The 25,538-nt window shown below is 39.1% G+C and overlaps 3 protein-coding genes across 9 annotated transcripts; all 3 read left to right on the plus strand.

Moving 5' to 3' along the window:
* The first annotated feature begins 286 nt into the window (after positions 1–286).
* Positions 287–12,013, plus strand: LOC135675701 (uncharacterized). 3 transcript variants are annotated; one of them, XR_010513966.1, is made up of 6 exons: positions 288–487; positions 681–975; positions 1,048–1,162; positions 3,498–3,616; positions 10,975–11,078; positions 11,583–12,013. XR_010513966.1 is itself a non-coding variant. In XM_065186115.1 (5 exons), exons 2-5 carry the CDS (start codon positions 728–730, stop codon positions 11,024–11,026), a joined length of 534 nt encoding a protein of 177 aa, XP_065042187.1. In that variant the 5' UTR covers positions 287–487; positions 578–727; the 3' UTR covers positions 11,027–11,190. The 3 variants fall into 3 exon arrangements, 2 of the variants coding, with proteins under 2 accessions (XP_065042187.1, XP_065042186.1); XM_065186115.1 differs by lacking the exon at positions 11,583–12,013 and having other exon boundaries at positions 287–487; positions 578–975; positions 10,975–11,190; XM_065186114.1 differs by lacking the exon at positions 11,583–12,013 and having other exon boundaries at positions 10,975–11,190.
* A 1,205-nt stretch (positions 12,014–13,218) lies between these two features.
* Positions 13,219–24,787, plus strand: LOC135675702 (protein HEAT INTOLERANT 4-like). 5 transcript variants are annotated; one of them, XR_010513969.1, is made up of 16 exons: positions 13,219–13,544; positions 13,910–13,948; positions 14,156–14,209; positions 14,291–14,354; positions 14,681–14,739; positions 16,401–16,525; positions 16,632–16,691; positions 18,600–18,658; positions 20,018–20,091; positions 21,256–21,294; positions 21,470–21,532; positions 21,687–21,734; positions 21,817–21,945; positions 22,198–22,269; positions 22,782–22,878; positions 23,011–24,787. XR_010513969.1 is itself a non-coding variant. In XM_065186119.1 (15 exons), the coding sequence occupies exons 1-14, from the start codon at positions 13,347–13,349 to the stop codon at positions 22,243–22,245; spliced, it is 1,059 nt and encodes a 352-aa protein (XP_065042191.1). In that variant the 5' UTR covers positions 13,219–13,346; the 3' UTR covers positions 22,246–22,269; positions 22,782–24,787. The 5 variants fall into 5 exon arrangements, 3 of the variants coding, with proteins under 3 accessions (XP_065042191.1, XP_065042190.1, XP_065042189.1); XR_010513968.1 differs by having other exon boundaries at positions 22,791–22,878; XM_065186119.1 differs by having other exon boundaries at positions 22,782–24,787.
* LOC135675703 (nuclear transcription factor Y subunit B-3-like) lies at positions 24,149–24,787 on the plus strand. Its single transcript, XM_065186120.1, has one exon. The coding sequence runs from the start codon at positions 24,149–24,151 to the stop codon at positions 24,659–24,661; it is 513 nt and encodes a 170-aa protein (XP_065042192.1). The 3' UTR covers positions 24,662–24,787.
* Positions 24,788–25,538: the final 751 nt, after the last annotated feature.

Here is a 25,538-nt window from a genome sequence, read left to right on the forward strand (position 1 = left end):
GTCGTCCGCCACCACCGACACCATCCACTATCAAATATTAAAATTATTTTTTTATATTTTATTTTTTAAATTTTCATCGGTATAACTGATATCATTAGGATAAATAAATTTAGATATTTTATTTTTATAATTATAAAAATAAATTTAACATGTTAAAGTATAGGGATGGGATACAATACTTAGTCAGCCCCATACACATTTCTACTACGTTGTCCACACCAAACATCAAACAGCAAACACACTCTCATTTGGTGGGTACGTGGCAAAATATATTCTCGCTGCGTTGTAAGCGTCTCCCGCACGTGCTATTCGGCCGACGCAGGTGACTCCGCCTCGCCCTCCTTCAATCATCTCCTTCTCCGAAAGCCCCGGGCCGTTGTCATCTCCGGCGGCGACGAAGGACCAGAGTGCCACTTCGCCAAGACCACTTCTTCTCCGACGTCAGGCTGTGCCAGGGACGCCGCTCCCGACGACGCCCTCCATCCAGGTACGCACGTGATTCACTCTGTTCCAGTCGAACCGGATCGGGACATTGATCGTGGTTCCGATCTGACTGATCCAACTATTCGATTGGCAGTCAGATCGGAGACGAATAGACGATCCGATCCGAATCCACTCCGTTTATATCCCTGCCAGTGGATCTATCATCCACTCGCCTTTGCTGACCACCGGCTGCGCAGATCCAGGAAGGGCAGGAGAACGAGCGCGGCGTCGGGGATCGTAGGCGATGCAGTTCTTCAGCGGCTCGTCGGCGGCGGAGATCAGCCCCTCCCCTGCGGCGCCGCCCGGTACGGCGACGGGGCTCGCCGGGAACAACGCCCACATGCTCTACATCTTCAACCGGGGTGGCGTCTGCCTCCTCTACCGCGAGTGGCACCGCCCTCTGCGCACTCTCGACGCCAACCAGGACCAGAAGCTCATGTTCGGCCTCCTCTTCTCCCTGCGCTCCTTCACCGCCAAGATGGATCCCACCAGGTACGTGCCTAATTTCGGCCCCCTTTGATATCCTGTGCTCGAGCGGAGCAGTGAATCCCTTACTTTTGGCAGCGTGGATAAAGGCAATCTCGGGGTGCCGCTGTTACCGGGCCAAGGTTGCTCCTTTTATAGTTTTAGGACCAATACCTATAAACTGAGTTTCATGGAAAGCCCGTCTGGGATAAAGGTTAGTCGAATTCTTCCTTTGTCTTTCCTTATTTTGGATATTTAGACTTGTAGGCATTGTTTGTATTTGTGTTTGAATTGTTCCTAATTTTGGTTGATTTCATGTAAGATTTAGAGCATCTCAGATTAGATTTTTAAGTGGACTGGTCCTTGGCTCAACTGAATCAAACTAGCAGATATTTTAGTTGGTTTCTTACTCTTGTTGTATCTGAGTAATTCTTTATATTATTCCTCGTGTGATTCTTTCTAATGATGTTAGAACCTTGTTTAGAGCAGAATTGATGGGCATGAATACTATTTTAGGTGTAGATTGAAGGAGATTAACTAATTACAATTCGTAGTTCAGAATCCTATTTTATTTTTGGAATTTCTTTTAAGTAGGATTGTTTGCAACTGCAAGTTTCTAGTTAAAGAGGGTTATTAAGTGGCTTAATACGTTTAAGTTTTCCTTCAACACACGAATTGATGTTTTTGTTACCCATGCATTAATTCTGTGCTATCTAATTATTATTTCTTCCCATTAGCAACCGAACATCCTGAGTGTATTTGAGTGGTTCACACGATGTTGAGATTTCATCATCTTGTGTTGGAGTAAGACCTATTTCTCACAAGTCTAACAAACAATAGTGATTTGTAACTAACCAACCTCAACTAAGTTCTAAAGATTTCCTCATTTAAACCAAGCTTTTGGTTGACTTGTTTTTAAAAGAGTAATAGCATTCAAATGCTTCCACTAAGAGGTTTTTGGTAAAATCCATGACACATCAGACATCATAGGCTGCCATATAGAACAACAGGAACAATGGAAAAGATGATGTAGACCGAGCTTGTGGTCTACTAATAGTAACTTTGTTATCCACATTAAGCCATGTGACCAAGCTTGCTTCATACAAGTTATTAGACCAATAGGTTACTTAGGTTTAGTATGGACAGAATTTTAAAATGATTTTACATTTTTAAGAAATTTGGTTTGGAACAAAGAAATTCACCATATAAATTGTGGTCAATCACCAAGCACAACTCTTCTATCTGGCTGTAGGTTTTTTCTGTTTTTGAACTTTTTTCTTCAAACAATCTTCACAAGCAATGGAAGTACTTATTTGGTGATGCTTCATTCTTATTGAATTGAGCTTGAATTTTCCTTTTGCATGAATTTGCTGCCTTGTACTTAATTTGCAAATCTCTTGCTGCATACATATGATTATGCCGAAAATGAATGGGCAGAATTACAAAATAAGATGGGTTTGTGGTTATCTTGGAAATTGTTCAGCTAAATACAAAGCAATGATAGTTAGGCTTGAAACTTTTTTTCCTTTTGCATGAGATAAGTTGGTATTCTACTAAATCAGTAACCAACGCTCAGAGTGGTAAAGTTGATCTACAACTGTCTAGCATCACTACTCCACATTATAACTCTTAGAAAAGCTGCTAGAGACTGAATTTAAATTAGGTTTGTTGTACCGCCTGAGTCGGTACGGGCGGTATGGACCGGTACAGTTGGCGACTAAGATGCTGATTGCCCGAGTCCCTATCAGCACGCCCTAGCATATAGTGTGTCAGTATACCAGTATAGACCGGTAAGTACCAACCTGGCAAATCTTTGAAACGGGTCCAGTATCCAAAATGACAAACCTTGATTTAATATTTATTTTAAGGTGCCAAGCTAATTATTACAGTTTCATATTGAGAACATATTCAAACATGCTTTTAGCATGTGTAGATGTTAATGTCCATTTTCATGGAATTGGCTATTTAAAAATGTGGTTTAAGTTCTGGCTGAATGCCATAATCCTTTCATGGTTCCAACTCATTAAATCAACATACAGATTTCTTTTCCTTCTCTGAAAGTAATTGTGTTTATTTAGCTGTGTGAGGAACTGAATACCAAAACAAGTCAGAATCCACCATAGGTACGGTATTGATGCAGCCTCTAGATTAGTGTTGTTCGTTTTGGTACAGTAGAGTAAAAGTGTATGCTGATCTTCAGTGTACTCATCTTTCTGTTTAATAATGTAATCACTATTGTGTGCGTAGTAGGGACAACTGGTTTTGCATCATTATACTGGCTTCATCACCATCATTGTCCATATAGCAGAAACACTAGTTGTGCCTCTTTGTCCTGGCTTCATGAGTCATGTATCTATCTTAGACAGTGGATGGTGATCTATTATATGCTAAACTTTCTCTGAGGAACCATGATTGAACAGTCATGTTTGACTAGAGAAGTATTTTTCTTACTGGAAGATCATGACTGTACATTTTACTCTTTAAAGCTTCTTTTACTATAGCATCACCGGTGAGGCAAACAACTAGCATTTACCTTTTTCTTTATGTAGCTTATCTTAATCACACATCCAAAGACCAGCGACCATCGAGAGTCTCTGAAGCAAATATACAGCCTTTATGTGGAATATGTTGTAAAGAATCCTCTCTATGTTCCAGGGACTCCAATCAAGTATGACTCCTCCACTTGCATTATGAGACCACTACTTTTTCAATGTATAAATAGCTGCAATATGTAGTTTCTGAAACTGGAAATGTCTCTTAATGGGGTTGGATCTGTTAAAATTAATATTAATGCATAATTACATGTTTTCATTTTTTTACCATCAAATTGCACAAATGTTTGATTTTACTTGATGCTAATGTATATTCCCTGAAATAGTTTCTTTATGTCCTAGAACATGCTCAGTGCCTTTTTCATTGAGTGACACCTTCTGCGACATCAGCAAAAATTAATATTCATTCATGCTCACCCATATTTCTGCACCTACCGTCAAGTGCACGCTTGATTCCCCATTCCAGAGCTTTCCACTTGAGTTAGGCTCAAGTTAATTCATATATGCTTATAGTAAAACTTTGAAAGGATGGTTGCTTTCTGCACAGAATTTAATTATTTAAGATTTTTTTTAAATTTATATAAGACCTACTACTGAAAATAGTTCCTAAATCTGTTAATGACAGGGAAGGAAAATCCTATGTCTAAATCAAGTCTGGATGTGCAGTTATTAGCCTTTAATATGCACTGAATCATTAATGTTGAGAATTCTAAAATTACTTGTTTTCAAATTTGTATGGAAAGTGGCTAAGACCCTAAATGTGTATTGTCACAAACTTAGTTGGTTTTACCTAAGTCGTATTGTACCCTTATGTGTCCATCTGCAAAGAGTCAACTCCCCTAGAACCTCTTATGGTCTCTTAAAGACCTGCAAGAGAGAAGTCGGGTTAGAGGAAGCGTTTCAATTGGGATCCTATACGCAAATATTTCAGCAAATACTTGATAAGCAATGCAATTTACAAAATAAATTTCACAAGCTATGAACGGTCATGCGACAAAAAGTCCAAAATTATCGACCGTGACCAAAAGTCCTCACAAGTGCCCCCTTAACATTGTTGCGGAACAAAACAACAAACTAATCCTAGACACTATTCTAAAAGCTCATCCAGCTATATGCCATCAGGTAGCTCCAAGGTGTTGCCTTAGTTGACACTTCGCACCACTCTGCGGAGCTAGAAAACCTCAAAATGACTGTTTGGATATCTTATTTTTGAACAATTTTGTCTTTGCACGATAACTGCACATAACATGTGTTTATAGAACTAAGACTACCATAAAAGCCAACTAAAATGGGGTTGTCAAGTTTACTACAAACCCTCTTCACGTTGTGTAAAGCATGAACAAAATTGAAAGACCACGGACATACATAAACATTACATCGAATACCCTTTGTACAGATTTGTCCATGACATTCGTCCTCACTTATTCATTCGACTTCCTCATCAAAACCTTTATGGATGCTATATCTACTCGCCTTTGTTGAATATTTAATCTTCTGCCCCAGTTACAATGTGCCTCTTGGCTCCCAACTGTTCTTTGTCGATGTTGAGTAGTCGAACTTTAGTTTGCCAATGCTGCTTCAACTTGCCAAGACTCTAACACTAATGTGGAGTCGGTCAAGTTGTGTTGATCTTTGTTGGTTCATGTGGATCCCTTAGTTAAAGAAAAATACATTTCTTATGTGTTAGTCTCTCAAACGTCTCACGCTGCTTGAATTGGGTAGATGCCTACTGGAGCTTTAACGAGGATTGCCTCGCAGACTTTGAAGATTTTGAGGTCTTTCCTCTGTAAAAGTTTTCCATCGATTCCTCTTCTACTTAGTTGTTAGTTCCAAGTAAGTTCGCATCACTTTCGTTTTCGATTGGTATTTTATTAAAAAATGAAACGGACAATCTACTCTCAGTAGAACTGATCACCAATGGTGAGAGTTTGACAACTGTTGTCTTCTACTAATTTTCTTCAAACGATCTTTGAACATGTGCAGAGCTCCTCTACTGGATAAATAAGAGAACTAGGATACTCGGTTTCGCCCATTCTCTTAAGAATTAAGAAGGCAAATGTTATTTGAGTTCACCCGCCTCCTCGAGGGTTGTTCTTTATGAATCAAGCTAGTTTCTAGCCTTCATTAGCTCTTTGCTCACACTTTTGAAGCACCCGAAGTGTTTGCATTCCTTACGTTGAGTTAGTTACTGCGATTCGCCTCCTCATTGCCATTAAACTTTTGAAATGCAAAAAGTTTTTCCCAAAAAAAGCAAAATTTCACCCCGACTTGGAGCAAGTCTCTGATAATTTTAGTCGCCTCTGGGATTGTACCATCTTCTCAATCATTTTCGCCATCTACTCCTTTGAATAGAAAAGGTATAGCATCGTGTACTACCTACTTCATTCCTTGGTCAAGCACTTTTGTATCAACCCGAAGTCCCCCCACTTTCGACTATCTTCATGAGAAGCCTGTCGACACCGATCTTACGAAGTTCCCTAGCCTCTACCCTTCAGCCTTGTCTCGGTACTTGGAGTTTGTCTCTATGTTCTCCACCTCCTTAGTCCCCTTTCATGACTATGCACTCTCCCTGCATGAGAGAAAGGGATTAATAAATCCACGAAAGTCCCGCCTTTATAGTTCGATGGCACTACCATGCCCATGGCCTTACTTTCATTGCCTCACATCTGCGTCCCTTTCTTCACGATTGGTAGATCCGTCTCTATGGCACTTCCCTTTCTTCACGATTGGTATATTCGCCTCTACGGCACTACGACACTTCTCCGAGTCCACCTCCATCCTAACCGATGCATGGTTTTAGGTAGCTAAGTCCCTTTGGATTCGTCATCACTTCTTCGCCCCTTTCGACCACCTACTTCAACACCAATGTGTTCTCCGAGCAGTTCCCCTTGATTGATAGGAAGACAAACTATAACTCCCATGCATGGCCTCCACCATCATGTTGTAGGGCTCATGCCGATCTATTATTCTTTGCGTCCTCAGTAGTAATGTTCTCTCACTCAGCCTTGTCTTTTGACTTGTCGAGCTCCCTCAAGCAAATATGAGCTATGGAGTAATCCAACTCTCTAGTCGCTTCGATCATACCTTTGTATGATCAAGTTTCCCCCATGGGACTCATTGGTACTTACACTCAGAATCCCCCTCGGTGGCATATAGCCCCCATATGCTGATGACCAAGTCTTTCATCCGATACAAAATTCAATGCACGCACGGAAGACCCACCTCTAAGGTACCATAACATTCACTCCTTAAATCCATAATCTTTTTTGTCGTGTTGCTCATTGAAGTAAAGCTCCTAGTAGCTCTCAATCATACCTCCGTATGATCAAGTCCCTTGTGGGCTTCCCCCGTGTGCCTTGAATTGTTCTATCACGATCTACTGCACCATATTGCCTCTTAGTGACATCTTTATTGCATTATGATCTTTTTGGGATGAACTTAGACTGCGATTTCTCCATGTGTGGCCTCTGTCAGCATATTGCAAGGCTTTTGTCACCTCCGATTGTGTTCGCTACTTTGACAATCGGCCGTCATCGACTCATTCTCGGGTCATAAACGGACGAAGCACAATTCTAGGACAGTCCGTTGCTCAGTAGTTCTCAAAGTCCACTAACTTTGTTGAAATTAGTGCGCCCTTGTCCCCAACACAATCTCTGCTACGCACAGCTTCCTTCAACAATACCCACCTCCGCGTTCTCTTATCTTATGCCAAGGCCTTTTGACCCTAACTTTGCCTCCGCAAGTTGAGTTGTCTTCGTCCCTTCGTCAATTGCTTCGTCGAGATAAGATACATATGTCTCAAAGCTCCCTTCGACTTTGGTATCATGCAAGATGAGTCTGCTCCATCAGAATGAAGGACCTATGGAATAACGTGCTCTTGCTCTTGCCTCTACAAGAGTTCATGTCTTCGACCTTTGTCCAAGGAAAAGCTTTACGCTTCCGCTTCATATTCTGTATTCCATCTTGACTCCTTTTATGCGGCTTGGGCACTTCATCAAGTGCCACCCAAGTTGCTCCGCTCCTTAGTTTGCATTAAGTTGATTGTGGTCTTCGTGCCACCATTCCATGGGTCAACCCTTCGTTGAGTCATATCACCACATCGGCTTTAAATGCGCCTTTGTTTGGTGTGGCCCAGGGTTACTCCCCCACTTAATCTCATAATGCGTCCACCAACGCCTTACCTCATGCGAGATCATGTAATGACTCCTTATCGCTTACTCGATCTATTAAGGTTTATGGAGTTGTCATCTTAATGTACCCCCTCAGCATGTGCAATTTGTTGCACATGATTCTCCCTCTAAAGAACCAAGACTTATCTCGCCTAAGTATTTATCTCATTGAAGCAACTTTCTCTTTTTCATCCTTTCCTCTGAAAGTTTTGAAGACCACCATCCCCTTGAACTACTCTGTCTTGTTGAACAAATTATGCACTATTCCGCCATCGTGAACACACTTGCTAGACTACAACTCTCCGCCAATACAGCCCTCACCATGCCCCTTAAGGCCTAGCAACATATTGAACCTACTGCATGCTTCCCTCCTATAGACGTATCCTTCCTATGCCGAAAAGAAAGTTTTTATGCTCCATGGTATTGAGTTTCAATCGCCTTGGGATTGCCACAGATAGTTCATTGTCTGCATACAAGTCCTTGTACGAGTATCGAATTCTTCGAGTTAGCAATTCTCCTCACCTCTATGAGCTTTTCACAACTCTTTCAGTTATCGAGCAACTCATCCCTCCTTACACAGTCTCAATCTTTGCCAAGTGCCCGTACGTGCCTTAAGCATCGTCAAGTTTGGTTGCCAATGTCAAGCCATAGCTTGGACTTAGCCATCTCAACTTTTGTGCGCTACGCGTTCTTCCCAACTCGCTTGTCCTCGTGGTGCCTCTTGCACAAAGGGTTGGCCATTGCCTTGTATCTCATTCTCGGATGTCCACTTCTTTAAGCAACTCTTTTTCCTATGTCTCTACGCTCATACCCCTTAATGGTCACGTGTGTTGGCTGCCCTCAACACAGCCCTGTTGTGTCCCTTATGTTATGCCAATTTTTCTTAAGTGTGCTTGTCCTATTCTGATATCGATTGTCATGGAGCTAGCTAGTTTTGCCTAGGTTATGCGGCACCTTTGCATGTCCATCCACAAAGGATCAGCCTTCCCGAAATCTCTTATGATCCCTTAAGAACTTGCAAAAGAGAAGACGGGTTAATAGAAGCGTTCAACTCAAGATCCTATAAGCAGATATTTTAGCAAACACTTGATAGGTAATGCAAATTACAAACATAGACTTTACAAAGCTCTAAATGGTCGTACGACAAAGGGTTCAAAATGGTCCGCCACGGCAGGTCCTCACAAGTGCCCACAAAACATTGCTGTGCAACTAGGCAGCAAACCAGTCCTAGACACTACCACAAAGGCCCATCCAGCCATGTGCCACCCAGGTAGCTCTAGGGTGTTGTGCCGGCTGATACTCCGCACCATCTTATGAAGCTAGAAAACCCTTAAAAATGATTGCCTGGATGACCTATTTTTTGGCAGTTTTGCCTTTGCACAACGACTGCATATAACTTGCATTTATAGAACTAAGACTGCCATAAAAGCTAATCAAAATAGGACTGTCAAACATATTACAAGCCCTCTACATATTGTGCAAAGCATGAATAAAACCAAAAAGACACGGATATGTATAAACATTACATCAAACACCCTTTATACATATTTGTCTGCGATAGTATGACAAAGAAATGGTGAAAGAAAGGCTTTTAATTTCAAATGATACCGCCCGTATCGGGCGGTACCATCGATTGGGGTTGTTTCCGCCTCGTTACTGCTCGAAATCAGTTGGTAATGGTCGATTTCGACCGTTGCCACCCACTACTGAGCGGTATTAGCCGAGTGAAAAGAAAAGGGAGAACCTGAAGATCCCGCGTCACTCTCCCTCGATGATCCTAATCTGTCGTCGCCCTCCCTCGTCAGACGTCGCAGATGAGATGTCACCTCCTCCTCGTTTGAGGCGGCAAGGCCTCAGCGTCGTCGACGACTTCTCATCCGTGTAAGGAGAAGAAGCCTCGGTGACATCGCCGAGGCTTCACAGGGAGAACACTCGGTTTCTTCTCCCCGCACGGGGAGAAGAGCGGGGAGAAGAAACCTCTTCTCCTCGGTTTCTTCTCCCTGCGTGGGGAGAAGAAACGAGGCAACATCGCCCATTTTTTATTATTTCTTAACCTTTTTTATTATATATATATATACCAATTCTTCTCCTCGGTTTCTTCTCCCCGCGTGGGGAGAAGAAACGAGGCGACGTCGCCTTTTTTATTTATTTTTTAACTTATTATTATTATTATTATTATTATTATTATATATATATATATATATAGAGCGGTACGTCGAAATGTACCGCTTGGTACGCTCATACCGTACCGTATCGAGCTATGATCGAAACTCCGATACGGTACAAAAATCCTTTGGTGAAAGATGTTATAAACTGGCACTTATACTAGGATGATCCTTGCCATTACCAACATGTGATTACATACAGTGATAGCTTTAGCCAAAATTTAGTTCTTCCATCTGAAACACTAGTGTTGAGAATTCTAAAATTATTTGTTTACATATTTGTATGGTAAGTGACTCAGACCTCAAATGTGTACAACAAACAAATGGTGAAAGATGTTATAAGCTGATCCAGACCTCACTATGTTAACAATTATCTCTGTAGTTGTTCTTCTCCATCGCAAATGCGTGCGTCTACATGCTTTAGTGGAAATTTTCTCTCAACTTGCCTCCTAAAACTTAAGAATTCACTAGCCACAGTGTACTGCATAATTTTCAAGTTCATGTGCTGTTTCCTATTTTTGAACCATCGAAACATATATGCTAATGTTGATACAGGCATTTACCATCATAATAACATGCAGGCCTGTTTAATATTGACATATGATTTCATGAGCTTTATCATCATTAGGTCAAATTGTACAAACCTCCTTTAAAATGCTAACTTTGTTCCATGAATCAGGCCTCTTTCTACATGATGCAATATACAGAACATGTTATGCAGGATCAATCTAAAATTTCTTTTTCTGTCTCATTGCAAACACTGATGCAACTGAGCACGAGACAAGCTATCAATTTCTCCTATTGTGTTGTCCAACAATATCATGCAGATAGGTAGATGCACCATAGATGGGTGCTCAGAGGCAATTATCAGTATCGTTGTGAATAAATACACTGAATTTATACTTTCAAAGTAAACTTTAACTTTCAGGCTTTCACATCTTCATTCAGGATCATTATTCTAGTTGTCAGAATCTCCTCTGACACATTTCCATTTAAATATATGCAGCTTGTCGGTTTCTCTTTGTTAATATAGAATTATTCGATTTCTCAGAATGCACTCTGACAAGTTTCCATTTGAATATACACAGCTTGTTGGTTTCTCTTTGTTAACATAGACTTGGTTTCTCTTCAATTTTATAGGTCTGAACTCTTCGATACCAATCTGGAGCAGTATGTGAAAACATTGATCTAGCTTGCCGAGAAAATCTGGACACGGATCAGATATAAATTTGTGGAAAGACCAGGCAAGCTTTTTATGTTAACCCATCTATCTAAATTGAACTTTTATCCTTGTTGTGTAAGGATAACGGTAACATACAAGTTTTGATGATCAAAGTTCCAAGGCATTGAGCATGACATCTGTAGATGTGTGTGTTCATGGCAATGTGTGATGGTCTCCTTTGAACAAAGCTTTCATTTGATCTGCAAATGAAAGTTTCATCTTATTTCACCTATCCCTTCATACCTTTGTGAAAGTCAAAATCCTACCTTTGGGTATCACATCCTACCCTTTTTTTTATGATTATGTAGAATATAACCATCTTTCCATAAACATTTATTTAGAGAAATTTAAAAGTCAAAAATAATTTGATTCAAAGCGAAAACTTCAATTTTTTTTATTTCAGAACAGAATAGAATTTTCAGAGAGTTTTACAGTGGTATGAAAATGCCGCTTAGGGCCCTCACCGGTTTTTTGAAGCTCTCCATTTGAGTTGATATCATCTATCTGTGTTGTTCATTTTGGTCAGATTCCACTCACTCGATGCATGTGTGATTGTCGACGGAATGACTCACCGAGCACAAGTAAAATGAGGCGGTTAAGTCACCACATTCCCCTCATTTACAATGTGTACAAAAGGGGTAACTGCAGACAAAAGATGGGTTGTTGTGTTGTGAGCCTGCCCCCACCCCAGTTTGGCTTTTGACATCCCAATTGACATGCGCTGGAATTCCTTGACGGTATGTTTTATCACCTAACATGGCACAGAGCATCTTTTATCACTTAACTTTCTTCTGCTTTTAGAAAAGTTTTACCACTTCTCCAAGTATTCAACTTGTTCTGCACTCAAGAAAGTTTCTAGTTTAGGTATACGTTTCAATTCCTTGTTCATATGACATCTTTGTAAGTGGGAATGTTATTAACCTTGATAATGGGATCGATCCTTCCTTTATTGTCATCGACCCTATCATAGGTCACCCTACTCCCTTGAACGGCAACGATTGTCTCTGGCTTGAGCAGAGGTGATAAGCATAATAAAAAAGGGTGGAGGCCCACCTACGAGAAAAAATACACATGGAGATAAGGGGTGCAATGAGAAAGGATGAACCTACGATGGGCAGAAGGAGCAAGCGATGTTAGCGAGAAACAGAAGGAAATATATTTTTAAGATTATAAAAAATAGAAGTGCAAAAATAAAAAACAAGAGCCTTGTTTAGGAGAAAAAACAAAAAAGATAGATTTTTTAACTTAATTTAAAGAAATAGTGAAAGACTTACTGTGTTAACAAAATCAACAAAGAATTTGTTTTACTTAGAAAGGAGAGAAGGGATGACGTCATTATATACATATATAACATTTATATTATTTCATATTTGCTTATTTAACATAGAAAATGATCTTAATGATTGAAAAAGAATTTCCGGATTAAGATACACCTATTAGGAAAGACATTATACTCGCATGGTAAATTACTAATTATGAATTTTAAATTTTAAAAAATAAAAAAAAATATCCATCAATTATATTTCTAATCTTGCTCTGTATCATTATTATCTTAATGAAATTTGAAAGAGTTGATTTCAGATTCATTGAATTAGACATCGGTGCTTATCGCTAGGTTCGGAAATTTTCATAATTTTATGAATGTTCAAAGGAAATATTTCGATGTAAATTACGTCGTCATGCTTCTATTTCACCATCATCCTCACATGCATCAAAATACTACAAAATGCAATTCCCTCAAATGTGATATGATATAGTAACATAATTTGAAACTTCTGACCAACAATGCAACGTGTAGTGAGAGATATACCACATAAAACCAAAAGACATGTGATGACACCCATTCAAATATGAATTGATGACATGATTGAGTCCATCACTAATTATTGGTGTGTTTAATTTTAACCCACACTTATGCGTGGCGCTCCAGACCGGATGTGGCTCAACCAAACGGGTTCGGTCGGACCGGTCATGCGCCCGCGCCCGGTCCGAGCTAGAACTTTCAAGATCTTATTAGGAGTGGCCCACTGCTTTTGACACCTCGACAGAACAAACGGTCAGGATCAGCACCGGGATGGAGATCGTACGGCTGAGATTCCCTCACAGACCCGTCCTTCACCCCTTTCGGACACCAACCCTATAAATGACACCGTCAGCTGTTTACGCCCCTCGTCTATTCCCCCCTTCAAATTTGGGTTGAGGCCGCGTTCTCCCGACGCTCTCAGATCCCTGACTTCGCCTTCCCTTCGAGCCCTAATCTTGATCCAAGCCCTAACTCCCGTGATCGTAGATGGGGAGGACCATGGCGTCGAAGAAGAGGAAGGCTTCGGCAGCCGTCGCAAGGGAGGAAGAGGCCAGCACCAGCGGCGGTAGCAAGTCGCCGGAGGAGCTCCAGAAGGAGTCGAACAAGGGCGCCGCCAGAGGGAAGCGGGTCAAGGCGGCGAAGCCCAAGCCGGAGCCCGAGTACTTCCCTGAGAAACGGAACATGGTTCGATTCCCCGCCCTTTTGTTTTCTCTGTTTCCCTTGACGCATTATTTCGGGATTTTGTGTCAGTTATGAAATGTTGTTGATTTGGTGTTCATTGGTGCTCGTTTTTTTAATTCTTATTATCAAACTTTTACGTTTTCTTTGTTCTGGTCAGTTCTCTTTTTGTTGGTTAGATTGATAGAAATTGTTTCAGTAATCAACGCACACCGTCAAACTGAATATTAATTTCTTATACACTTGTTGATATTTTTCTCCTTTGTGTTTGAAAATTACGATTTAATTGTAATTTCATTTATTTCCTTACTAGCTTATTAGTAGATCTTGTGTGACTTTAGCGTGACATTAATTGTTCTTTCTTTATGCAGGAAGATCTTTGGCAAGCGGCTTTCCCAGTTGGGACTGAGGTTTGTTTTAATTGCTTGTATTAGGAGTTTAAATATGATTTTAAGTTATGCTACAAGACTTCACTGTTCAACTCATTGGACTCATATGCTCACGAGATAAACATTGTTGTGAAAACGTACATCATTTTCTATAGTGTTTTTTGATTTAGCACTTCTGTTGTATGAGATCTTGGCTCCTGAGGTCTTGGTTATGTTTGCTCATGACAGTGGGATAACATGGATAAAATTGGTGAGATAAATTGGAGCTTTTCCAATTTAGAGGTATGTGATTGTCTTTTTTTATTTTCACCCACTGAAAAATAGTGAATTAATGGTGATTCATGTATCCTTTGTGGTGCAAAGAATGCGGTTGAGGAGGGAGGTGAGCTGCATGGGAAGACAGTTTACATATTTGGCAGCACTGAAGGTAAGTTGTTTGGTTTCTTTATGTGAGCATTATTAGGTTGTGTTAGGTTCTGTGTATTTTCCTTTTTCTCTCATTTGATTCATTTGAAGCTCCTGCATAAATATATTGTTCCATATAGTTAAGGAAAATCCTCCCCAAAACAACAGTTTGTTCACTCAGCAAACACTGTACCCTAAATTTTCGTAGTCATTTTTTGTGCCTGTAGTTTTTTGCTTCTTCCATTTAACAGTTATTCATTTGCTTCCATCATGTCATAGATGTGTATGTTATGACATATCAATCCTTTCCATTTGATTGATGTACTTGTTTTTTCTTCGGTTTTGCAGCTCAAATGTTGGCTGTAAATGGTGAAGAGAAAGTTGTGCTTATCCCTGTTGTTGTGGCTGTAAGTTGTTTTGGATAGTATTCTTGCTATCTAATGATTAATACTTTGATATCGCCTTTTCTTCCACCTTTTGTGCCACATGAGTTAGTACTTGAAATACATTGCAAACATATGCTGTGAAATGTATCTATCTATTTATCTATCTACTTAATTTTATACTACAAAGAGGTGAAAATCTGTACATCGAATATGCATACTTCCATTCCAAATTGTTTGCATCTGTTGCATGAATCCAAGTGTCTTCTCTACATAATTAATGCACTAGGACATGTTTATAGTATCTAGGTTCATTCGGTCTTATTGCAATTTGTCTGTCATCACTGGGTCATTGCTTAATATATATTATACCTTTGGTCTAATACTTCCCTTTAAGCTTATCTTTGGCTATCCAGCAGCGCCTAATGTGCTTGATATGATCCAATCCAAGTTCAAACCAAAGAGCCATTTAAGTTTAGGTTGACTGTGCATGGTTGATTCAATGTCATTGTTGATGAAAAGGGTGAATTGTAGGTGATATGAAATTTCTGTCAGAAGCTGTAATGAGTGAGACGTGGTATTTAGTCATTCCAAACAAGAGAACGAGTGAGTGAGAGGGAAGAGACTGCATAATTTTCCAATAACAAAGAATTTATATTTAAATTTTGTTTTATGGGTTCAAAGTGATGGCTTTGTTGGTTTCTTTGATTGACTTGTTTCCCTGAGAGGTCGAGGATGTAACTCAAGAAGCATAAATAGATGCTGATGAGCATCACCACCTCTAGATATCTTCTAGTTTCAAGGTAGATCAGAACTGTTTTATTGAGTGAGAGAGAGAGAGAAGTGAAACTTTTGAACTTTTGGTCATGGGGAAAAATGGAGTAACTTGGCTTCCTTTTTTTTTGAAAAAAAAAAATACTAGCTGCTGTATATGCGAATTATGTTTGTGACATGGGTTACCAATGCCTTGACGTTTTTCCAGTTAAACATGGCAATCTTTAGTGATTATCAACCTGCATCCAATTTGTTCTATAAAGAAAACATGCACAAGTCTGTGTGATTTTTTGGATCGTGCTTACAATTAGAAAAAGAACTATGTCATGACTGCTAGAGAATGATTGCAATAATATGGGTTATGTAGGACAGTCTGAAAATGTAGGGCTCGATGGACAAAGACAAGCAATTGGGCATTATTGACTTGTTTAATATTTTTATTTATGTCAGTTGCTTTTGTCAATTCATCACCAAATTTGGTTGGAAATTGTGGGATTAGTTGGGATTATTTTGGATCAATTGGGATTAATGATTTTTGACATGAAATTGTCCCACCATGGAAAATTCTGTTTAGAGGTTGGTTGATTTTGATCATTATCTAGATTGGGTGATCTTTGAATTGTTGCTCGACCATATATTGTTCTTTATATAATTGGTTCATGCTACTGAGCATCTTTAATGGTATCTTATGCACTGAACTTTCTTTCTGCACATTCTAAGCATTGTATCACATATGACTTTGTTTCTGTCATTTATGGGATCAGCACACATTCTATTATGAGATCAGCCTTTGTTTCTGTTCATTTATGACTTTGGCATTTTAAATATTCTTTATAGTTTTGATTATAAATTATGTTTGTCCGGGAAGTCATTTATTTAGTCAGTTAATTTTCTTTTATTTTCTTGTATAGGTGGTTTCTCCAATTCCACCATCTGATAAAATTGGTGTAAAATCTGTCCAAAGGGAAAAAGAAGACATAATACCCATGAAGGCAATGAAAATGGCATGGGTTCCATACATTCCACTTGAAGATCGGTATGTTTCATTTGTGTATTTGGCATTAATTATTTTTCATGCTGCTTCATATTTAGCATCTAATGTGAGTCAATATTTGAGATTCTCTTTGGCTCTCTCTTTGCAGTCAAAGTCAAGTTGATAGGCTGAAGACTCAAATATTTACAATTGGCTGCACACAGAGAAGGTAGTTCTGCCATTTAATTTTTTTTCGGTTTAGGATTTTCATCATGCTTTCTGTAAATTGAGATGATAATCTGGAATTCGTGTTTCTGCAACGTGTATGCATTGATAGACAATGCTATAACTGGTTCAAGGCTCTGCTGCCCACTTTATTGAATGGCTGGCATTGTAGTAATTTAGTAAGCACAGTAATACAAAGGTGACTTTGTTCCTTGATTAGGTAATGACATGCTGGGTATTACATCTTCAGGGTCAATCTTTTAAATTAACGTCTTCAAATATAAGCTTGGTTGACATCTATTTTTCACTATTCTCCATATAGGTTAAATTCTTATACTTGATTCTTAGGGTGCTTTTTATATGTATACATGGGGAAAATCCTGTGCAATTAAAATGCAAGCACGGATTGGGGAGGGATTTCCTTTGCTTCAGTTGCAAATGATGAATTAATGTGACAATTAAACTTGTATGTGTCGTCATGGCTATAACATTCTTTTTAAGTTTTTTGTTCATTTCTTTTTCTCAAAAGTGCTTGCACTTTTGGTGGATATGCTTTACAAAGGGTGCCGCTTACGCTTTTTAAGCATCGACTTTATAGTTATTTTATTGTGTTGTATCTATCACTTGTAACAGTCTAGGATAAAAATGAATAATGTAGTCTTTACTATCTTCCTTGACCTTAAGGATTTTATCACATTCTACCTTAGATGATAGTATATTTGGCTCCTTAAGAAGTTTTTAAAGACGTAGACTGCAGAAATGTCCTCTCTTTTGTGAATTTGCCTTGATGTTAATGGTCTTTTGCTTTCAAACTATAGCATTATCTTGTTCTACCAGGCATTATCTTGTGTTTTTTTATTATCTTATTGGATGAGGAACTTGTTGAGGCATTTGTATATTTGGAGCAAGTGTTGCATTCTTTTTAAGATGTTTAAAATGTTAATCATTGGCTATTTTCCACTATTTTATGTCTTTTCAATCTTGTAAATTGAAATTGTTATGATGTTGTATGTTGGACAACAAGCCCTGAGTTGGATCTTTTGGTTGTCAATACTTGGTCAGCTATAGCTGACATCTCATAACTGAAAAGGCTCCACTAACAATGTGACTTATACGACCTGTAATCAAGTTAGTGTCGATTTTAAATGTACCTAAATCCTAGGCACAGCAGATTAGGCAAGAGAGGGATTGCCTAGTTGGTGATTTGAATTTCTACCTTCTTGGTGAGAGTCTATGCTCATGCAACTGCAGGCCTGTGTTCTCCTTGGAACCATCCAAGGAAAGAAGAAGAGAAAGAAAGGCATTACCATCCATATGTGAGAAAAATGAAAAAATACTTTGTTTTTGTTGTTGGAAATGAATACTGTTCTAGATTCCATTGTACAATGTATATTCTTTTGGTTTTTTCCCCCTTGTTTATTCTTTGCATCTTCATTCTCTATTTGTACAAGGACTTGCATTTTGTCTATGATCTCCATGTTTATTTTTAAAGTATTGAGAGAACGAAAATTTAGTTGAATACTCTGCATAGGGTACATCATTCAAGTCTTTTTGGAAGAGGATGCATTGGAAATATAATCTATTAACTTTCAATGATGTCGATAGAAACAAAATCTTGCTGGACTGAATCTAAAAACCCTTAGTAAATTGAATATAAACTTGCCATGACTTTTTAATTAGTTAATTTAGATGTTGCCCTGGTTTTTTATCAATGGGTGTCATGTTTCAGTCCAGCCAGTTGACCTGAGCGTGCTGAGACTTTCACTTCTAAAACCAGTTCCCTTTGCTAATTCACAATGGATGTTTACTTAATTCTGCTTTTGATGTCCTCTTATCTGTTGTAAATGCTCTGCTCTTATAGACAATCGTGGTGTTGTTAACAATATATATTAAGTCAGATTTCATTTTGCAGATCTGCGTTAAAACTTCTAAAAATTGAGCGTGTCAAACAATATGACTATTGTCTTCCTTGTAAGTCTTGTTTGTCTTTCTCTAGCCTTTTGTTGATTGCTTTCTACTTTTAGGATTATATTGAAGTCTTGAAGTTCGTTGTTATTCAATTTATATTTGTACACTGCTATAGCTCATTTCTTAATGTTGGTTTTTAGCATTCTTCTTATAGTGACAAGTAGAAAAGTATTTTTACTCCTTATTTCTTACATTAGAAATATAATTCAAAGCAAGGTTCGTCGTACTGTACCGTACCGGCGTTTCGACCCGGGCTCGGTACCGGTACGGTACGGTATACCGATCGGTACACCCAGGTGTACCGGACTGTACACTGTTATAGTACTGTACACTGCTACAGTACTCGGTACGGTATGGGACGGTCCGCGTACCGCTGGCCTGTCGGACCGGTACATACCGCCCGTACCGGGCGGTACAGTCGGTACGGCAAACCTTTCAAAGTATGTTTAGGCATTATTGTTATCTATCTCAAAGTCCATAAGCTGAGTCATCATAAGCACAAAACACAATAAGCAATCATTGTCAAGAATAAAAATTTCATTGTTTTCTTCAATCTATGTTAATGCATGTTTTGTACTGCAATATAACTAAGGTAATGAAAGCTTTTAAAAAAGTAATAAAACTGCTTAGCTCTCTATAAGTTAATGGCATATAGTATTACATTTGGGAACAAGTAGAGGTAGTTTTAATTGAGGAAGAAATGAGGGATAAACCTTTTAAGGTAGTATAGGCATGTTCATGGAGATCTATTGTTGCACCGTTGAAACGACATGAGATAATAGGATGATGTGAGGAGATCAAGAACTTAGTGGAAACAATAAAGTTAGATTTGATTAATCTTATTTTGACTATCAATGGTGTCATCAAGAGTGCTTAATGGCAATAAAAAAAAATCCATACAGACAGCCCCAGAGAACTAGAACTTTACAGTTTTTTGTGATTAACTTAATCTTATGCATGAAATTTAGTAGTTAATATCATGCTATCTTATACCTTAACTTTTCACCTTCTAAATGTATATATGATATATGTGTGTCAAACTGTCATATGTTAGCCTGGTAGTACATGTCTTCTGTCATGTTCTACTTGTGCAATCTTTGACAATATGCTAAAACTTTTTGTGACTTGGATTTCAAGGCCTCTGAACTTGTATAGATACTTTGTCTGACTTATTTGTCCTTATATTTTAAATATTATTGACATAGGCTTTCCTTTGGTTTATGATATTATTTTTGTTTTTTTGTTCAGAACATTTAGTGATAATCTTAGCTTCAAGATATCATGAACTTTATGATTTATATGAATTTCATATTCCCTATTTTTCCTAATGAGAGTTTATTAGATTTTTTACTTGATCTCCAGACCTTCAGCCACTAAAAGCTGATGAAGATGAGGATGATACAGTTGTTAACATAATGTTTCCTTTAGAACCTCCGGTAAGCTATTACTAGAAATTTCTAAATTTATGTTTTTCTGTGACTAGTCACTATCAGTAAAAGATTGCCATTAATTCTGAAAAAAAATGTACTTTGAATAGTAGAATATGACCTTGATCTTTTGCATTTTTCATTAGTTTTTTGTAATAACATCCCTTGATAATTATTTACTGACCTTAGTCCCACGTATCTTAGATTAAGTTACTCTAGATCTTAGTCTGCAATTTGCAGACTGGATGCTGGGCACACATGCTTGCAATCTGGGGAATTGGAGGGTTGAGTGCATAAATGTGAGGAGAACTTCCTGTCCCCAAGTGATAAGGGATTCACTCAGACAGGAATCTGCCATGGGCTCATAAATGTGAGGAGAACATCCTGTCCCCAAGTGATAAGGGATTCACTCAGACAGGAATCAGCCATGGGCTCTACACCAAAACATGAGTCGAGAGGTTGGGCCGGTTGGCCATCGTGGCCCAACGAGTTAAGGGTCCTCAACTTAAACCTGACCCAACCTGCCAATGTTTCATGGGCCCTTTAATCGAACCCAGCCCTTGGATCCAATGTCATTTTAAACATGTTGTGACCTGGTGAGATCAGGTTGATCTGATGTGTTTGAGCCAAGTTTCACAATTGTACTGCACCATGCTTTCACAAATTTAGTTGAGTGTTGTTTCTTATCTAAGAACTTTTTTCCGGTTGCTATTCTTTTATACTTGGTACAAGAAAAACAACAAGTTGTTATGTCCTAATTATTTGGGAGTAAGCTACGTGCATTTTTTCCCTCCATTGATTGCCATATAGGTTGATGCTTATAGTTAAATGAAGAGCAGTCAAATACTTAAGACTTGGCATTTGTGTATCATATAATATTCTTAATTTTCTTGCAGATTTGTGTTACATGTATAAAAGGAATATATTGTCTATATGCGTGAATGCATTCACATTTATAATGTTTGCTTAGAAATCTATAAGAAGAGTATGCTTCAAAACTTAAGAATCTTATGCATACCTCTACTAAGGACCCATATTTAGGACTAATGTTTTTGGTCTATGGGTTATTTTCGTGAAAGAATTTATCAGAAAAATCAATGGTTTACTTTGCATTAATGACTCCGTCAGCATCATTGTGTTTTTTTCTGTAAATTTATTTTTTCTATTTTACAGATCGTCTGTGATTTTGATTGGGAGATGGATGATCTTGAGGTATACATCTGTCTGGTCTTTCTAGTTTGATTTGGATATTCTTGACTGCCTTGAGGCAAAGGAAATCATAATAGTTCAAAATCCAGAATTACATATTTTTCCTTTTAGTTGGTTCATATTGTGCAATTAGTATTGCATCTGCTTTCCACTTATACATCCAGTTTGCAATTTTCAGGAATTTACTGGTGAACTCATTTCAGAGGAAACATTACCAGAAGATAAGAAAGATGAGTTTAAGGTAATATATCAAGAAGCACTGTTCTTTTTTGCTCATGACCAATTGACTCAATTGCACTTTTACCACTTCCTGGGTATTTGGTTTGCCATTGTCCTGCTTGTGGGACGGTCGTTATCATATTTCATTGAGTAAAATTTTGCCATTTTTATTCCAGGAGTTTGTGAAGGAGCAAGTTAGAGAAAGGAGGAAATCTCAGCGACTGGTATATGATAAAAGAATGCTATATTTTCTGATTCAGTCACATGGTAATCGTTATTCTATATCCTGGGTTTATATCTGTGCAGGCAAAGGAAGCCAGGAAAAAAAATATAGAAGATATGGATCCGGAGACAAGATCTGCTTTTGAGAATATGAAGTTGTACAAGTTTTACCCTGATCAAACATCAGACATACCTGACATTAGCAAAGTAAAGGTATGTCTCTACTTCAGATCTACTTGTCTAGTGCTAGTCTGCCTATGAGACTAGTTTATGTAATGATCTTGTTTTGGTTATTTCTGCTATAGAATAATATATGTATTTTTTTTTATAAATTAATTGATGCTCCGTATTGCTGAAATGATCTCTACTACGATTAAATTTGTTGTTTCTGCATAATGGACAATCTTAGCATCTTTTGTCTCTTCTGATAATAGATAGGTCGTTGACACTGGTGGTAATATGCAGGTATCATATATAAACAGGTACTATGGAAAAGCTCATTTTCTGAGGTAGATTCAGTCTTCGGTCTCTGCAATGGTGAGCTCAACTGTCAGACTTCACCAAGCAACACAAAATTGGAAGAACCTGCTTCAGACTGTCAGAGGCCTTGTTGTATATGTTATTTTGTCAAATTTTTTGCGTTACTCATGAAAACTTAGTGTTCTAAGTGAAGATGCACTATATGTCAAGGATCTTAGTTGGGATTTTGCTTAGTTTCCATCCGTCGAAACGTTATGTTCCGAAATCAACTTAGCATACAGTTGGTAGACAGAAAATTGTATTATTGTTGGTTAGGGAAGCCAAAAGAAACTTGTCATTTGGCAAGGGGACAAAAATGTCCCCATTTACATTCTTGTTAACAAATGCTTAATTTATTTCTACCATCTCTTAATCAAATGGCTGTTACCGATTGGTCTAGCTTGATAATTGAATCATGATAATTTCAACTGATATGGCAGAATTTGAGAATGTCTTCATTAATTATCCCTTTTACACATTATATGATTCGTTGATGTTAAAGCTTTACATGTTAGAATTTGGGTGGCAAGTATTTGCAGGTTGGATCTCACACTGACGTGGCCGATAAACACCAGCCTGCTTCTAGTGGATCAGCTGAAGCCTCAAAATTTCAGATGACATAAAAAGGTCAAGTCTCTCAAAAGTTGCCTTAGTATATGAATACCGACTGATTCTTTCTCTTAAGTTGTGATTGATGGTTGAGAATTTTGACTGGTGTTTGTGATCCGTTTGAATTGTAATTAATCTCCTTCTTCTTAGGAGGGCTTTCGTCCAATTATTGCTGTGGTGCCTCGAGTTTGGAAGTGGGTATCGACCGTCACATTGTCATGGTCCAGGCATGGAATCTAACTTTTGTCCTGCCCTATTGATGTCTTCCATTTGGTCGCATGTCATTGTCTCTGCTCGATTCTCTTCAACATTTCTTTCTCGAACAAATAGATTGAACTTGTTTAAAGTCTTTTAGTTTGACCTTTGTGTCGTGTTTCAGACTTGAAAACTAGTGACATATATATGATTCATTCTCGAAGGAACTACCTACCTTCTTTTTTGAATTACCTAAATCATTAATTCTCCTTTAATAAGAGGGGAAGCTTCTCGATGGGTTTTAGATACGCTCAAAGCAGGCAGGCTTAGAAGGTGACAATTGTCATAAGCCTACTGACAGATTCTAGCTTATTCTTAGGAAGTAGTTAGTTAATTTAAAGACCAGCTAACTATATAAAATTTGCAAGTGTTGATAGGCTTGTACCGACCGCCACCCTTATTCTTTCATATATTTTTTGTCATGTGATGAGATGTGATGGGAAGAATCAGAATCCCTTTTCTTTCTCTTGTCATTCTAAAAGAAGATACCCGGTGGAAGGGGTAGATTTTTTGTTTGATTTATTGATGACAAATAAATATACACAAGGCATGCCAGAAAACTTAGATACGTTAGTATTATAGTTGGATGAAATTTTAAGCATTAACCAGATCAGATCAGAGTTATTTATTATCTTCGTAGAGTTTTGTAGCAAGCAAAATGAAATTATCTTCTACTTCAATTGATTGCTCTTCTTTTTTTTTTGTGTGTATTCTCCATTGACTTTTACTGTGTACACACCAAATTATGCAAACACAACAGTATACATAAGAAGGATGTCAAAGGATGCAACAGTTAGAAGCATCAGCATATGTCCACACTGTGTTTTGGAGCTGGTCGCTCTCTCTCTCTTTCTTCGTTGCGTATGGTTTACCCATCTCAACAAGAACCTTTGCCGTGTTGGCTTTATGTCCGCGTCAAACAGCCGTCCCACCTCTTCGACATTCCCCCCCTCCTTTCTCGGCTTTAAAGACGAACTCCCCCCAACCCAAAGCCTTCCTCAAGGGCCTTTCTACTCTTCACACTAGGGCATCCATGAAGGGGAGGAGGAGCCGTCACCACTTGGGCACCGGCGGCAGCCACCACCAGCTGGTGTCGGACGACGAGTCGGGGCACGCCTCGGACTCGTCCCCCAAAGAGCAAGATCGCTTCCTGCCCGTCGCCAACGTGAGCCGCATCATGAAGCGGTCGCTGCCGGCCAACGCCAAGATCTCCAAGGAGGCCAAGGAGACGGTGCAGGAGTGCGTGTCGGAGTTCATCAGTTTCATCACCGGGGAGGCCTCCGACAAGTGCCAGCGCGAGAAGCGGAAGACCATCAACGGCGACGACCTCCTATGGGCCATGACCACGCTCGGCTTCGACAGCTACGTCGGCCCCCTCAAGGCCTACCTCAACAAGTACCGAGAGACGGAGGGGGAGAAGAACCTCATGGCCCGCCACGGCGAGCCCCCCTCCAATGATCCCGACGACGCCTCCCCCGCCATCCCTTCCTTCGCCGCGTCCGGATTCTACTCCGTCGGCGAAGCCTGGGATCAACGAAAGAAGTAGAACACACTGCTCTCTCTCTCTCTCTCTCCATGTGTGCAGCTCTCTGCATTCCCCAGCCGCAGAAGCTTTACTCTCGTCTTGCTTCCTTACCTTACCAATGGTAGTAGTAGTAGTAGTATTGCTTTACTGCAGCCTCTCGCATGGAGATGCCGGTTGTGTCGCTGTACATTTATACGGTGGCGAGGCCCCCACGGGAGGAGGATTGCTACGTGGTACGCACCCCTTGTTGACGACTGGCCATATTCCACTAATCATTGGGATTCTCTTGCACCACGTGGACTTCCACCACCGGTTGATGGAAACATCGAGTGCCACACTCGAGGAAACGTCTCTTTCTGTCGGAGCCAAGTGACCACTAATCTGAAACCAACAGACATAGCCTAACATAAACAAAATCCATATCAACCTTTCTTTTCTTATTTTGATCCGTTGCATTTGGAATTAATAGATCTTTCGATGGCAACTTATACACGAATAGATACACTAGCTGATGAGAAAAGAAGAAAAAAAAAAAAAGCTCGAATTTAACAAATTTGCTCCCACGAATTATAATGTAGTATTTATGTCTCTCCAAATATTAAGATCATTCACATATAGTTTTATTTGTTGCTTCCTATATCTAATAGGAACATTTCCCTCAACATCTGAGCGCAAGAAAAACGACAGATCAGAAGGTCACTCCCTCTTGAGGATTTTGTAAAGCAAACCTGACTCGAGCAGGTAAAACAAATCGGGTACTTGTCTGTGTTGCCACAATGAGAATTTCGAGTGGTTAGGACGAGAAAGAATGTTAGAGAAAACATAGAGGGCCCCGATGCTCAAGTCATATTAGGAAAAAATAAAAACAAGCTAAAACAATAATAGAAAGGTTTGAGAT

This window comes from Musa acuminata, chromosome BXJ1-6 (assembly GCF_036884655.1).
Source record: "Musa acuminata AAA Group cultivar baxijiao chromosome BXJ1-6, Cavendish_Baxijiao_AAA, whole genome shotgun sequence".
NCBI lineage: Eukaryota > Viridiplantae > Streptophyta > Magnoliopsida > Zingiberales > Musaceae > Musa > Musa acuminata.

What these genes read in the sequence shown, in the direction of transcription:
- LOC135675701 (XM_065186115.1), top strand. Translation starts at nt 728, where the DNA reads ATGCAGTTCTTCAGCGGCTCGTCGGCGGCGGAGATCAGCCCCTCCCCT. An exon ending in GCCAAGATGGATCCCACCAG is followed by an intron (nt 976 to 1,047) that starts GTACGTGCCTAA and finishes TACTTTTGGCAG; the next exon opens with CGTGGATAAAGGCAATCTCG. An exon ending in AAAGCCCGTCTGGGATAAAG is followed by an intron (nt 1,163 to 3,497) that starts GTTAGTCGAATT and finishes TTCTTTATGTAG; the next exon opens with CTTATCTTAATCACACATCC.
- LOC135675702 (XM_065186119.1), top strand. Translation starts at nt 13,347, where the DNA reads ATGGGGAGGACCATGGCGTCGAAGAAGAGGAAGGCTTCGGCAGCCGTC. An exon ending in TGTTTCCTTTAGAACCTCCG is followed by an intron (nt 20,092 to 21,255) that starts GTAAGCTATTAC and finishes TCTATTTTACAG; the next exon opens with ATCGTCTGTGATTTTGATTG. An exon ending in CTGACATTAGCAAAGTAAAG is followed by an intron (nt 21,946 to 22,197) that starts GTATGTCTCTAC and finishes GGTAATATGCAG; the next exon opens with GTATCATATATAAACAGGTA.
- LOC135675703 (XM_065186120.1), top strand. Translation starts at nt 24,149, where the DNA reads ATGAAGGGGAGGAGGAGCCGTCACCACTTGGGCACCGGCGGCAGCCAC.